We start from the raw sequence: 15,839 nt of genomic DNA on the forward strand, positions 1-15,839 counted from the left end.
ATCACTTTAGATATTTTTGTGGGTTTTTTGCAAGATTTTTATTCATTTTTTGAAAATATTTAGAACTTTCTTTTTTTTTACATTTTTATGTCTTGCCAATTTTTTTTTAAATAAACTTTTAAGAGAAACTTTTAAGGAATTTTCTGAAGATTTTGCAAATTTTAATAAATTTAGGGAAATTTGGCAGAATTTTTGAAATTTTTTTCAGACAATATTTTTTAGTACCCATAAATGAGGACAACAGGAGGGTTAATACATCTAAACTTGACAATCCAGGTAAAAAAAAAAAAACGCTTAAAATAAGTTTTCCCAGCTAATTTTAAGATCTCAATATTCTAAACATCATATCTTCTTTCAAGAAATCTTACCAAGCCATTTTACCTTGTTCTATTGACAGATTTTTTTCACTCTTTTCAAGGTAAAAGTTCTTTGAAGTGAGCATCTTTTTCTTGTTTTGAGAGGGGCATTTTTTCCAGTGTAGAGCTACTCCCCTGAGGACACTGAACATTTGAAGCAAATTTCAAGGCAAACAGAAGTCAGTTCACTAAAATCCAGACACAGTGACACTAAAGTTCAAAGTTCAAGCAACACCAAAGTTTACCTTTCATGGGGATCCATCCACTAGATCCCTAAATTGTGACATTTCATTGCAAACTAAAAGACAAAAATAGGCATCACGATTTTATCAGGAGAAATTATTTATTGAAATTTCAATAAAAGCTTCATCGGCAAAACAACAACACGAGTGCCTGATCTGAAATATTTACAAAAGGCATTCTATGAAAAAAATATGTTAAGTCATACTGTATTCTCATATTTACAGTGCAAGATCCACACAATACTGAATGACACTTAAAGGAAGCGGAGCTCACATTTAGATCATTGTTACGACTGCTGGGATTCAACACTTTCAAGGCAAAAAAACTGAGAGCTGTTATCTGAGGAGAGATACACATCTTATCAGTCGCAGCTTTTACAAAGCTCTTTCAGTGATGGGCAATAATTTATCAAAAGCCTGAGAAACAGCAGACTTGTCTTTTCATGTTCTGTGATTTAAAGGAAAAACACTTTCTCCATAAATTCTAAGCAGCTTTGCGCAGACAAAAAAATAACAAATTAGCGGTTTTCTCAGTCATGCATGGCTACAGTCTCGAGTCGGATGTTTCCTCATTAAAACGTGCAGACTGCAAGACAACATAGAGGCTTTGAGTTGAGGAAAAGCCATAACGACACACTATGAGCAGTCGTATCTGTGAGGATGGAGGAAGATATTGATCTGGTTGCACTTTTTGTTGACTGCATGCCCTTCAACAGAGTAAATTTGCAGAACAGGGAACATTTGGCAACTACCCGACTGAGTTTTTTTTAGGTTTTAATGTAACATTGTTCAATCTGGCTGATTTGCTGAGACATGAAATACTGTAAATGCACCTGTATAACTTTTAAACATGTTCAATAGGCATAAAAAAAGTGAAGACTATCAGGTGCTGCATTTAAAAAAGCATTCAGATGCATTTCAGTTGCTGATTGTTTTACTATTAATACAAAAGTAATGTTTTTAGTTGTCCTTTAGGCGTTGTGGTGTTGTTTTCTGACCATCACATGAACTCCTGTGGTCTGTGCTGGATTGTTGTCGAAAGGTCAGAAGATCTGAGCTGGTGACTGAGCACTGTTGACTGTGGGTCCTTTATAGAAGGCAACCTTTAACCTGCAGATAAGGAATCAGAGGAGAGAGGGGTGACAATGTGAAAGTCAGAGGTCGGTCAAATGCTAAAACTGGACATTTATGGTTCAGGTTAACCAATCAAACTAAATGAAAAGAATGCTATTTAAACCGCAATCGAGGGTTGAAATACAACTTCATTAAACTTCATTAAACACCACCGGTCCAAAAAGAAAGTCACACACTCTAATATGTCATTGGACTGACTTTAGCTCTGAGAATGACACACATTTGCTGTGGCATTATTTTTGATAAGCTTCTGCAATGTCATAGCATTTATTTCTGTCCAGAGATGATTAATTTTCTACCAAGATCTTATACTGATGATGGGAGAGTTGGACCACTGTGCAAAGTCTTCTCCAGCACATCCCAAAGATTCTCAGTGGAGCTGAGGTCTGGACTCTGTGGAGGTCAATCCATGTGTGAAAATGACGTCTCATGTTCCCTGATTCACTCTTTAATAATGTGAGCCCCATGAATCCTGGCATCGTCATCTTGGAGCATGTCCATGCCATCAGGGAAGAAAATCTCCACTGATGTAAAGACCTGGTCATTCAGGATATTCAGGTAGTCAGCTGACCTCATTGTTTGGGAACATAACGTTGCTGAACCTGACCAACCCCAGATCATAACCCTAACCCTCACAGGCTGGTAGACACTAGACATGATGAGTTCATCACTTCATCTGCCTCTCTTCTTACCCTGATGCCCCATCACTCTGGAACAGGGTAAATCTGGCCTCATCAGACCTCATGACCGCTCCAGAGTCCAATCTTTATGCTACCTAGAAAATTGAAGCCTTTTTTTTCAGATTAGCGTCAGTGATCAGTGGTTTTCTTACAGAGACACAGCTGTTTAGTCCCAATCCCTTAAGTTCTCTTTGCACTGTGCGTGTTGCAATGTTCGTACTTTCACTATTAAACACAGCCTTGAGTTCTACTGTTGATTTCCTACAGTCATCTAAGGGTTTGTTCCGACCACATTTCTTCCTGGAAGACGATGGTTCACCACTATCAGGTTTTAATAATTCACTGGATGGTTCTTAACCTGATCTTAGTAGTTTCAGAAATCCATCCATCCATTCTCTATACACCGCTTTATCCTCACTAGGGTCGCAGGGGGTGCTGGAGCCTATCCCAACTGACTCAGGCGAAGGCAGGGGACACCCTGGACAGTTTAGAGTCATCAATTAATCTCAGCATATTTTTGGACTGTGGGAGGAAGCCGGAGTACCCGGAGAAAACCCACGCATGCACAGGGAGAACATGCAAACTCCATGCAAAAAGACCCCAGGCCTAGGCCGAGATTTGAACCGGGGATCTTCTTGCTGCAAGGTGCAGCCCCAGTTTCAGAAATCTCCTTAGTTATTTTCTTTACTTGATGCAGGTTAATAATTTGACCCTCCTGAGACAGATTAACATCCTTTCTGTTATAACGTTGAAGCAATAATGCACACACACTTGGTAACCGTTTCAGAACTTTCAGTAAACACTCACTCATTCTCAGTACATGGCGGCTGGAATCCACAGGTGTGTTCCCTATCATAACAGTACGGGGGAGAACACGTAGCCAACATTAAGGTTCTGGGGTACATTCCAAACCGTGACACAATCACTCTCTATAACATCCTTTCCATGACCACAGGATATGTCTTCTAACATGGTTGTTTAAGAAATGAGAAGCTCCTCACTGCATCAGCTAGAGTTAAATAAGTTTCAGCAGCTGAAACATATTCATCACTGCAGTAATTATCACATGGAAGGCTCTTACCTATTTGCTTAATTAAACCCAAGTAGAGACTGTTTTTTTGGACAGACAGTGTACATTCCTGTTTTCTTTATGCAGTGAAGGCCTGCTATGCCGCTCACATCTACTGACAGCCCTGTAGAGTCTATTCGTAGCCTGATACTGTCGTCATCAACACATATTGTAGGGTGTTGTTAACACAGCATCAGGAAAGAATCAGCAGAGACATACCAAACTCATGAAGGTGGCAACAGCAACAACCACAACACAACCCACACTTTGACCTAGGGTCCCTGTAAGTCGAGCCAAAACACACAGCACACAAACCAAACTTCGCACAAAGCACACACAAACATTTGTTAATAAGGTATAATTGTTATTCAAACACTTCCAGGTGTCCACATGATTGACACAGAAAGTCCTCCTGCTTTCCTGTAGACATGAAGCATTTTTCTGTGTGTTACTGTTAAGGTGCTAAATGCTTAACAGCAGTTTATGTTTTATTTTTTAATGGCTATGTGCACATAAAACTCACAGGGACAAACCCACAGATGGTGATAGTCTAACTCTGCCGTATTCCTCGTAGTTTTGAATTTGCAGTCCACAAATGTGCTGTTTTGGTTCGCTCTCCCCACTTTTGTCAGCTTTGTTTCGAGCTGCAGCTGCAAACTGAATGCAGCCTGTCCAGCATCAGCATGCAGACGGACAATGTTAACAACTAGCTGGTGGATGTAATGGAGCATTTAGCAGTAAAAAGTGGAAATTTTCCCTCAGGAGTTGGCATGGAATGTGGCAGCTGAAAGGAGAGTGAATATTGGATCTGCATTCATCAGGTGGACAGAAACATGGCTCCAGATGAAGCTCTCTATCTGCTGAATGTGTAAATAACTATCTCAAAGCATTCCCCACAGCAGCTTAGAACAGTAAGACTACATCAGAATGAATTAATACAACATTCAGTAAATAATCGTACACTTTTTGTCAACAAACTCAGTTTAAAGAGGAAGCAGAAGCATTTCTTCTTCTGAGAGTCACTTCTTTCCCATGCAAAAAGATTGGTAGGTTTCAAAATCATGCGCCTCGGCTGCAGAGGAATTTCACAGGTCTGACAAACACAGCACAGCTGCTGCTGTAGATGGCATCACATTGTGCAACCGCAGCAGCAGTAACATCACATTTACTTCTGTTTTGAGTTCTCTTGTGTAAGCCGCTGTGTACCGAGTGCCTCCCTGTTAAATGAACGTAGCCTCCAGCCCTTTGCAGCACTTCGGTAATAAAAGCCTGAGAAAAAGCGGTGTGTAAATGAGGTTGGTCAACAGTCAGTGGAGTGGACCTTGACCTCGCCTTTCCAGTAAAGGAGACTATTGCAGGATTAAGTTGCATCACACTTCCATGCATGCCTGCTGTAATCACTAACAGATGTTTGGAGTGTTTTTTGCTGTCAAACAGTACCATGTGTAATTACGAAAGGGTCACAGATCAGCAGGCGATCCTGAAACCAGCTGGTGCATCACAACAAACAAAAGCTGGCACAAATAAAGGGAAACTGTTTGAAATGACGGCTTAGCACCCAAATCAGCCGCTGATCTGTGTTGTGTTGGCATTATTGTGCAACAACCTTGCCTGTGATTTGTTGGTTGCAAGACTTGTTGCGTACGCCAATAATTATTCAGGTGTTTTTCTTTGACTAAGGGTGCACTCTTGCAGGGACATGTCACTAAAAGTTCTTTGCTGAACAGATCAGTTCTCTCGCTGTGACACAGATACCGTTAAGTCGTCAGCATTGACAAACAAGGTCTGCGGGCTCACAGGAAAGCAGCAAAGGGCATGATGAAAACAGGTGAAAACTCTGTCGACTCATGCATTTAAATGTGCATTTATGTATTAAAAGCAGATTTTAGACTCTGAAATTAAAATAAATCACCCATCTTCACTTGCACTATAAATGAAAGCCATAGAAATTAGTTTAAGGTGATGAAAATGTGTGTGAGTATTCATAAACTGGACGGTATACTCACGGAAAATGCAGTTATGTTTGTTTAGAATCCTCTGCAGCTCCACCTGCAACAAACAAACCAGTGAACAAAGACATGAGATTACTTATATGTTCACTAAACCTTCACTACTGTAATCTGCACAGTTATGCTTCACAAGCAAAAATTCACAGAAATCACTGTTATAGTGTTTGTCATACAGATCAACAGCGACATCTGCTGGACAAACTCTAACATGTTAACTTGGGAAAATTTCCCATAAAAATCTAATTCAACTGTCAGTTTATTAAGTAATAAATGTGATGCTTCCAAATGCAACAGAGCAGCAATAATTTCCACCTTCATGAACCACAAACTGTCTTAGAGATACAACATTTTGTGGGCTGTTGTATTAGATTACATTGGGTTTAACTAGTAACTGTGTGTATTTCTCCCAATATTCTTTCATATTGTCTGTATTTTTAAAAGGCTGTTTCTCAGTTTTTGTTTTTATTTATTTATTTCGGTCATAAAAACCTACTGTCTTTTTTCATCCACTGGTCAAACTCTTCCATTTCCAGCTCCAGCACTGAGGGCACATCTTCTTCAAACATCGGCCTGGAGGACACAAACGAGGCCAAAAGTCACGTCAGCAAACTACCTTAAATGTTTCTGACCTTGTTTTTATTCTGTTGCAGTTACTCATCACTGGTGGAAAAAGTATTCAGGTCCTTTACTAAAGTAAATGTATCATGCAAAAGTACTACATTATAAGTTAAACTCCTGCAAGAAAAATAGTACTCTGGTAAAAAAAAAAAAATGTGTACAACTATTGAGTAAAATGTAGTTAAAGGACAAAAGTACTGGTTTGGTCCCTGAATAATAGTTTTTGACGTCATTATATATTATTAATAGTGAATCATCAGTGCATCAGCAGCATGTTAGTGTTGTAACTACTGCAGGTGGAGCCACAGTTTTATGTACAAAGACAGCAGATAAAACCTGAGGCATCATCAGATGATTAATGAGAGAAGAAAGAGAAAAACACACAAATCTGAAGCACAAATCAGTTCAGTTTGGGACTTTTGTTGTAATAAAATCATTAAGAAGGCTAAAGGCAAAAAAACACTAATTGGTGGAGCTAGTAATATACTCATCAGCTCACTGGCATCTGAAGAGTAACCTCGACTACACTGTTTTTTGTTAGATGTGTAAAGCTGAAAAAAGTTGTAAATCACAGGTTTAAACTCTAACAACACACTGTATTTTAAAAGCTTCATATATCCTATAGAATCCTTATAGAATCTTCCTCTTAAAAGTAACTAAAGTGGAATAGGGATTATTACATTTTATTATAAAGTAGTCTATTATATTTTATTAGAAAGTGGAATAGAAAGTATTATATTTCCTTATGAAGTATTTATTTTACTACAAAGTATTATATTTTTTATGAACTGGAGTAGAAAGCACTATATTTTATTCTTAAATATATTTGATGACAAAGTGAAGTACAAAGTATTCTGTTTTATTATGAAGTATATGCTATTATAAACAGGAGCACATAGGTAGTATTATATTTTATTATCAAATGTAGCTTAATTAAAATTGGAGTACAAAGTATTATATTTTATCTTAAGTATATGTTTCATAAAGTGGAGGATAATGCATTGTATCTTATTATAAACTATATTTTCTTATAAAGTGGAGCAGAAAGTATTATATTTTTACTGAAATGTAGTGGAAGTATAAAGTAGCAAAACATAGAAAACTCGAGGAAAGTTTAAGTACATCAAAATTAAGTACAGTTCTTGGGTACTCAGGCTAGTTATAATAAATACGTGTATCTACCATTTTGTTCATACTGTTGGACATATTTTATCTTCTGCTATTTTTAGGTAGCTGATTTGTTGATTTGTGACTGCTAATTACTACTAAGCTAGCAGTTAGCTGATGTGTTGCTAACATTTGCTAACTGTTAGCCAACTTACTGGTGAGCTAGCGCTAACAGTTATTCATTTAACTCTTTTTTCTTTTACTCTTGGAGATTCAATGTGCAAGTTTATTTGATCAATTAGTGTTCTGTACCTAATATGATGACTAAATGTTATTCTAAGCTTTGTTTTCTTTTTGCTTCCTCTTAGAAATAAAGTATAATGGCATTAATGTAGCTTATTAGCAATATTGTGAGGTCTCCTTGTTACTCTGCTAATTAATTTTTACAGTGCTTTTGATCCAACTCTTGTTTCAGCGTATTTCATCTTCTCTGGTGTGTAACTCCAATAATTAATATGGGTGCTTTTTGTCCTTTTATTAATTGCTGTTTTCACTGCTGCTTCCAGCAAAAACCTCAAACTCAAGCTAACTGATACCTTTAGTCTTTAATGGAGGTGTGCTGAGCTCAGCTGAGTGTGTGCGCTGAACTAAAAAATATAAATGTAGCCTAATATCATCCGTCCTTTGCAACATGGGCGAATACTCAGTTGTTGTTTAACACACTGCATTTCAACAACAGAATCGACATCACAAAACCACTAAGTTCGACAACAGCGGAAAAAAATGATTAAGACTCGAGTCAGAGATGAGTCACACATCTGCTACACACAGAGTTAATAAGGTTACCAATGGTGCTTGCAGAGTGCTGTGAAACTCATTCTGAAGAGCTTATTGCCAAAATTATGGCGGACATTTTGGGCACCATGTTTACCCTGTCAGACACAGTCTGAATGATAGTAATGATATAATAAAGACTAAAATCTCATGAATATAAAGCAACTTTAAACACAAGATGAGCTCAAACAGAACTAAACTAAAATGAACAAACAGTTTTAACACAGATGTTTCCTGTACCTGTGGGTTTTCAGCTGTTGCTGCCACACCCATAAATAACAAATGTTGAAGTTGTGGACATTCAAGTTCCTGTCTCATCCTCCAACAGCCTGTTCTCATTTGTCTCATGTCATCTATGGCACTGTGTTATTTTAATAAAGTTTAATTTTAAGGTGGTAGTGTATCTGTATCTGGTCGCTTTATCTGATCATTGTCCTTTAAAGCCACACCTGACCAGGGTAGAAATTAACTTAATGTCTGAGAATCAGTCCCCTGTTGGACATCTTAACCCTCCCGTTATGTTGTGGGTCAAATTGAACTATTTTCAAGTTATTTAAAAAAATGCCCCGCAAAAATAGTTCAAAATATTTTTTGAAGTGAACATCTAAAATGAAAATTGTTCATTTCACATATAATTGCAAACCCACCCTGAACAGAAGAGGGGTCTCATGTTCATTTACCAACATCATTCCATAAAATGACAAAAATTCAAAATGTAAAATGTAAAAAAATCAATGTCATGTAAAATATGTCATATGTACGTCATTCCAATGCATATTGAAAAAAGTTTTAAGATGCTTTTTGTTCAAAATAAAAAAAACAAGTGATTTCTCCTTATTGAGTTATGATCCATGGGAGGTAAAGAACATTATTGCACTACATATTGATAGAAATGGTTCTTTGTATTTATTGGGATTTTTTGGTTTCTGCATGTTTGTTCAGTGAAGTGAACATGAGTAATGAGACAATATGGATGAAAAACATATGACAACACAACATCAGACAGGGAACAGGAAATTGCGCACTGAGAATAAACTCTTACAAAACACTGGGCACTAAGATGACACGTCTCTTCTGAATGATTGCCAACAGTCCTTCAAAAGCAGATAAGTTGATTAAATTCTCAGCACTTACATTGGCACCTTCTCTGTGCTGGATCCATCCAAATATGGATCTTCTTTACTGAGCTCTGTGAGGAGAGAACAGGTGGAAGTTATATTTAATATCATGGGTTCAACATAAATGCAGTAGCTTAAAACATCCAGAAGCTAAATATGTTGAGCTGCAATGTAGATATTAAGAACAGACAGGGAAAAAGAGTTAACTGCTGACTTTTTAAATATATTGATTACATATATTAGGAGGCTGATGTCCAACTTAAAACTTAGGCTGCTCTTTATTACAAAATACAATATAAAGTGCGTTTAAGCCACACATAGCTTTGTAGTATTATCAATCAAAAACTCATTTGACATTTTCATGTCGTAGCAGGACATTTGACATGAAGCAGAAAATAGTTATAAAAGCAGTTATCAATATTTTCAACACTCAAAAACCACAATATGTACAGAGTTAGATGGAGAAATATCCGGTTTTCAGTGAGACGTGGTTCCTCTTGTGATTGACATACCTTGTTTTCTTGCTTTTTTATTCCATCTGCGGTTGATGAAAATACCACAAACTATCATGCCGATGATTAGGACCACCAGCACCACAGGAATCAAGATGATGATGAGACTCAAACCCTCTTCTTCCTCCCCCAGGACAGAGGTCGAGTCTGTGACACTGGAGTAGTCTGTAGTTGCTAATGTAACGTCTGTGGAAGCAGATCAGGATGATTGCATTTTGTTTTGTTTCACTTAGCCCAGTGATTACAACAAGCATAAAGGTGTTTATTTATACATTTAGAGTAATCTAGACACATTTCTGTGCTGGCATGTTGATCTGACTTACCACCGTCATCTGTGATAGGACTGTCTCCTGAGCTGTGGTCTTCTGTGTTCTCGTCAGCTGCAAACAACAAAAAATCATGAGGTGTTTTTTTTTTTTTTTTTTTTATCATCTGAATGTTTTCACTTCACTATATGATGTCAAGAAGTCACTGAAGAAGTTGTGGCCTTACCTGGTTCTGTGGGTGAGGGGGCTGTTGCTGAAATCACACAGTTGGGAACAACAGATTTACAATCTTGTCAGCTCATAATACAGGTCCAAAAGTATGCGGACAGCCAATCACATTTCAGCCTAATGTGGTTTTCAAACATCTCATTCCAAAAACAACAATATATAAACTGTCGCTATGCTGCTAATGTTTGACAGAAGTGCTTTTCCTATCAGATCATTTACTTAGGTTAAAGTGTTTGTACGTTACACTATAAAACATTAATTACAAGTAGATGTACAAAATGTACTTTACAAATCAAAAGTGGGAGTCTTTCTGCAGGAAATTTGTCCTTTTGACATTATTAGATATGTGTGCAAGAAGCCTTTTGTTGTTGTTGAGCCGGTCTCTACTGTCCAGTGAACAAACTCGGGTCACAAGACCCATCTGAGAGGTTGTGAGATAATTAACAGAAGAATAAAATAACCTCAAGGCCATATCCCTCATGTTATCTAAAGTGTTTATCTACAGATTCCTTTGTTCCAGAGACAAATCTAAAATTCTTTTTGATTATAATAAAATGAGTTTTTAAGAAAAGGGTAGAAATGGGTTCTTAAAAATCAGCACATTTGAGCAAAACCACATTTTTTGAGGATCACAAAAAGTAGAATGAAACTATAATAGTGACAGTTGCAGTCAATGTTGAGTAAAAGAGTATTCCAGACTAAAGTCTCTGACTTATTGATCAGTCACTCACTTCTAAATCTCACGTGGTTTACATGACGTCAAAATTGTCATAATTGAAGCACATTTCTAACTATTCCTCAGGTGTATTGTTCTTATAGATTCTTCCGACACAGTTTTCGGCACCTAACTACCCCCACAGCTTTGACAAAATCCAAACAAATCATATATCAAAACATGCGGCTCGATTGGTAATAATATACTGTGGCTTGTGGTAGCGATTTGTTGTATAGTTTTTACAACATTCTTTAAAAACTGCGATAAATATCCCCTTTGAAATGAACTGGTGGGTTCATTGAACTGGAAGGGGGAATTGGTGGTACAACTGTCAGCCGTCTTTGGAACCCTGTAGTTCTGGCAGATTTTACAGTAGAAACTTCATTCCAAGTTTAAACTGGTGCCAAGGCTTTGAAAATGATTCATCTAAATCCAAATTTTGATATCTTTAATGATTTTTATGCAAATCTAGAATTTCTTTCAGCTAAAGTTGTTGACTTCACTACTATTTACACCCACACTAACTGTCTGGGCCTCAGTAAATGCTATCTAAATATGCATTTTGCATTTATATGTTATGCACCAAAAAATGGACCAATTTTGTTGCAAAACACACTGACAATAAAGATATTTTATTTTATTCTATTCTATTGAAAAGGTGGGGATCACCATGGCAATCAATGACTGACAGGGGACTGATACTGGACTAAGAAGGAAGGACTACAAACATGGCCGCCTCCATCAACAGTGTACAATGTTGTATTGGCTTCTTCAGCAGAACATATCTAACACAACTAGTGATATTCAGAAAGCCTTAAAACATGTTCTAACACATCCCAGACTGATATCTATTAGTAGTCCTCCATATCTGTTGGGTTAAACTTCTAAATAAGAGCCTCTCCAAGGTTACAATGGTCTTTGGAAATGTTGTAGTTTTTACTTTAAGCATAATTTAATTATTATATAGAGAGCAGCACATTCAGGATTTAAGAGAGAGACATACATAAACATAGTGTAAAAAACTAGATTAACTACATTTCCCCGTGCCACTGCTGTCTCAAATTAAGGGAAATAAGACAAAAACTACAGAATAAATGAAAAAAAAATGGTCCAAACAGATTACCTTTAGTCAATCTTTGTGACTAAATATATCATATTTAGACTCTGAGACACATTCTGAGCCTTTTTTAAGTGTTATAACAGGATAGTGTAAACCGGATGTCACGGTTGTCTTAGTCTATGCTGTTTGGAATCTGTTGTAAGCTCACTCTGACTTTTATTTGGTTAAATATAAAATGCAACATAGAGACAAAATGTTTTCATAACTGGATCTATGGGGTCTTATGGACTAACTCATAAAAACAATTCAATATGAATACACACCAGTCCATATACTTTTGGCAGCACAGTGAATTACTATTTGTGGAATGTGCTTTATTTCTCACATCTCACCTGGGATTTCTGGTTCAGGTTCCGGCACCTTTTGTCCTTCTTCTCCTTCTGCCACAGTGTCAGGATCTGCACCCTCATCTTCTTGACAAAGTGCTGCAATTCAACAGCTCTCATTACTTTGTGTCGTATCATGGAAGAGGAGAATGAAACTTCAAGGGGGAACTTTGGCAGCGCTCATACTAAGACTGAAACACACGTGCCAATGATGGTTTCACGTGGACAGTTTCAAAAACAACATCAGCATCGGAGCCCCGATATTGAGTCAGATCACACAGGAACTGAGGACTTCCGTCTTCAAGATTTCATTAATGGTTGCAACAAAAATCAAAACTGTTGCAAAACTCCTGTACCGGACGGAGGAGGTGGGGATGTAGCAACTTGTTCCTGGCAAACGTTTGTCAGTTTGTGACTGTCAGTGAATGCTTCTCTAGCTTGACGAAAAATCTACATTTCACACAAAACAGAAAACCTTTTTGACTTTGAAATATGCTAATATCTACCTGTGACGTTTGATTAGGGCAGTCTGAGCATTTAAAGGCTGAAAAACCAGATTTCTTTGCCATGCAGGAGGGATTAAGTTTCTAAACAAGACCTAGTTTTAACCAAAACTGGATTAAAGTGACTGAAACCAAAATAAAACTGAGATTCAAACCAACAATGTAATCTTTCTGCAGTTCCTAGTGTTTTTAATCACAATTAAAGTACCAAAAGTTCTTAAAATGTCTTAGTATGAGTAATAAATGAGCTCTACTCTCCTTCAAGGTGTTACAAAGTTAGAAACAGTAAACTGAAGAACAAAGGCGAGAGCAGGGAAGCGACGGAGGAGTGCAAAGAGCTTGTTTCGCCTGAATTCAGTGAGTAGAGAAGCTGAAGTTTGAGTCATACCTGTGCCAGTCAGAGAGGTCAGCAGCAGCAGCAGCAGCAGCAGACGGGTCTTCAGCCGGGGGCCTCTCATTTTAGTGCCATTGTGTGCCCGTTTCCTTCTGTACTGTCACACCATCACACTTCCTGATCTGACTTAATATGCTAACTGGAAGGAAGGGGGGGAACTCTCTCTCTCTCTCTCTCTCTCTCTCTCTCTCTCTCTCTCTCTCTCTCACAAACACACCCTCAGACTCAGGCAGATAACTCACTCGGATGTGATGCAATCAGCTGTGTGCTTGTAGCCACAAGTCTGACGGCTCCTCGGCTGCAGCACAATCACATTCCTGCTGGTTAGGTATGCGGCCCTACAGAGTGAGGGGGAAGCTGAACAAACTTTGAGCAAGCAAAAAAAAAAAGGCTGCTCAGTTTGTGCCAGCTGGTCGGGTATCTCTTGAGAAGATGTGTCACCTGACTGCCACATAAAGCAACCTGCTGCAGAGCTCTAAATCTGCTGCGTTCTGCCTGTTGATCTGTCCATGGATACGAGCTCCAACAGGATCCTAAGTCATCCGTTGTGGTAGAATACAGATCATGCATCTGAGGGTCATGCCGTTATGATTATCTATGGGCTGAGAGGGGCTGCTGGCCCACTTTCAAAAGACTGCAATTTTTGTCTTCATGTGGAGATGTAATGTGTTCCAACATGATGTCTGTGGTGTGTGGTTGCTATCTGCTGTGTCTGTTATCAGAACATCAACAATGGCTCAGAAACATTTAGACTGCAGTATTTCTCGTGAATACGGGGATTTTTACCAGTCTAAAGGAAGTTGGGCAATATTTCAAGACTCATCGATGAGAAGTATGATTAAAGTAACTCAGGACTGCACGGTAGAACTTTACTAAGTTTAAAACAAGTGCCCTCCCAGCAGATCTGTAAGCTTTTATTTCAGTATTATGGGCCAAATGGACCTTTACAATGACAATGCTAACATGCAGGTGCAGCTTTTACTATGTTCACTGTCTTAGTATAGTGAGTTAGCATGCTCGCATTTTCAAACGGAAATAAAATCAGCTTTATTAGCCAAATATGAGTGCAAATACAAGGAATTTGACTCCCAAAGTGCTTACACGAAAAAGCACAAGTGCATTTAAACAAGGGTCAAAGAAAGACAAAAAAATGTCTTTGACTATTACGGGCAAATATAGATAAAAGAAAGCATGTTTAAAAGTAGACCAAAAGCTTAGTGGAAACTGCAGATGACTTATTAGCAATAAATTCAGGTTATTAATACTTTATATATGGTGCATGCACTTTTTTTTACCCTTCTTGGACGTTTTCAACATTGAATCATGGTCAATTCAAAAGGGCCTCACTGACAAAACATAAAGACTCTTTCGTGTCAAAGTGAATTTAACTGACTGTTGAAAAGTGATAAAGGGGAAAAACTCTATGGGTGATTGTACTATCGAGTTGAGGGCAACAGTAATGGCATGAAAATAATAACGAATATATAATATGCAGCATACTACCGGTCAAAAGTTTGGACACGCCTTCTCATTTAATGCTTTTAACACCACTGAAACATACGGCGGAGTTATGTGACAATCAGTGTATCTGCTATTCCGTCTGTGCACAACATTACTCAAAAACAAATTAACGGATTTGGATCAAGTTTTCAGAGAAGGTCAGAAACGACACAAGGACTACTTCATTGGATTTTGGCAGTGATGCAGCTTAGAGTCTGGATCCATGGATTTGTTAAAGATTTCTGTGTCATTGCAAGATAGCAGCATGACAACAAGTGAACACTACATCAGCTGCCTGCTGATGATCACATGATTGTAATCCTACTACAAATCGACCGCTGTGGACTTATCTGGACGTGTCCGTCGACAGGATTTTTCTTATCAATTCCCGCCGATTGCTATATATTTAGTAGGACTGGACCCGAATATACGAATATTCGATCATGATGAGGGTATCCGAATATTTATTTTGAGATCCGAATATTCAGATTCCACCCACTCTTCTGTTGGACGATGTCGCACGATAGGTATTCCTCTTGTTAATTCGATACGATACAATATACGATACGATATGCACCGATCCTAATAGTCGGTGCCCCTCCCTCCGTCGGACGTTACGTGCTGAATCGAATATTCGGACATTCGTCATTAATCGGGGCCGAATATCCGGAGCCCAGAAACTGAAGAAGCCCTAATATTTAGGTCATGCAATTCAGTATCCATACATAACGTACACATACATAACACACGCCTGTGCTCACTGCAAGGTCATTTTGTTTGTGGGTGCATCTATATTAAATGGACACATTCCATGTTGCCGTGATTCCTGATCATCAGTAACTAATAAACAAATGCTGCATTTCTAAAATAAAATGCTGCATTTCTGACAATGCCATATGGGGGAATGAACAGCCCCGGTGAAGTACTGCGCTCTCTGAGTGATTCTCTGGTTATTTATTTGCATTATTTTCTACATTGCAGATTAATACTGAACGTGAACGCTTTTGTACTTACAACACAATTCCATATGTATTCGTTTGACGGTTTGATGTCTGCAGTATTAATCTACAATGTAGAAAATAATTAAATAGAAATCACTGAAGGAGAA

At 38.0% G+C, this 15,839-nt stretch overlaps 1 protein-coding gene across 1 annotated transcript; it reads right to left on the minus strand.

Annotated features, from left to right (window-relative positions):
* Positions 1-680: 680 nt before the first annotated feature.
* On the minus strand, positions 681-13,467 carry tmem154 (transmembrane protein 154). The gene is made up of 9 exons (XM_051945546.1): positions 13,226-13,467; positions 12,341-12,433; positions 10,172-10,198; positions 10,003-10,059; positions 9,680-9,865; positions 9,184-9,238; positions 5,984-6,060; positions 5,488-5,530; positions 681-1,708 (listed from the first exon to the last, which is right to left on the minus strand). The coding sequence occupies exons 1-8, from the start codon at positions 13,293-13,295 to the stop codon at positions 5,499-5,501; spliced, it is 597 nt and encodes a 198-aa protein (XP_051801506.1). The 5' UTR covers positions 13,296-13,467; the 3' UTR covers positions 681-1,708; positions 5,488-5,498.
* Positions 13,468-15,839: the final 2,372 nt, after the last annotated feature.

This window comes from Acanthochromis polyacanthus, chromosome 3 (assembly GCF_021347895.1).
Source record: "Acanthochromis polyacanthus isolate Apoly-LR-REF ecotype Palm Island chromosome 3, KAUST_Apoly_ChrSc, whole genome shotgun sequence".
Classification (NCBI taxonomy): domain Eukaryota; kingdom Metazoa; phylum Chordata; class Actinopteri; family Pomacentridae; genus Acanthochromis; species Acanthochromis polyacanthus.

Coding starts and splice junctions, on each gene's coding strand:
- tmem154 (XM_051945546.1), bottom strand. CDS start 13,295: ATGAGAGGCCCCCGGCTGAAGACCCGTCTGCTGCTGCTGCTGCTGCTG. Junction 10,199..12,340: donor ACCTGAACCAGAAATCCCAG/GTGAGATGTGAG, acceptor GTGTGATTTCAG/CAACAGCCCCCTCACCCACA. Junction 6,061..9,183: donor AGCACAGAGAAGGTGCCAAT/GTAAGTGCTGAG, acceptor TGTGTCCTCCAG/GCCGATGTTTGAAGAAGATG.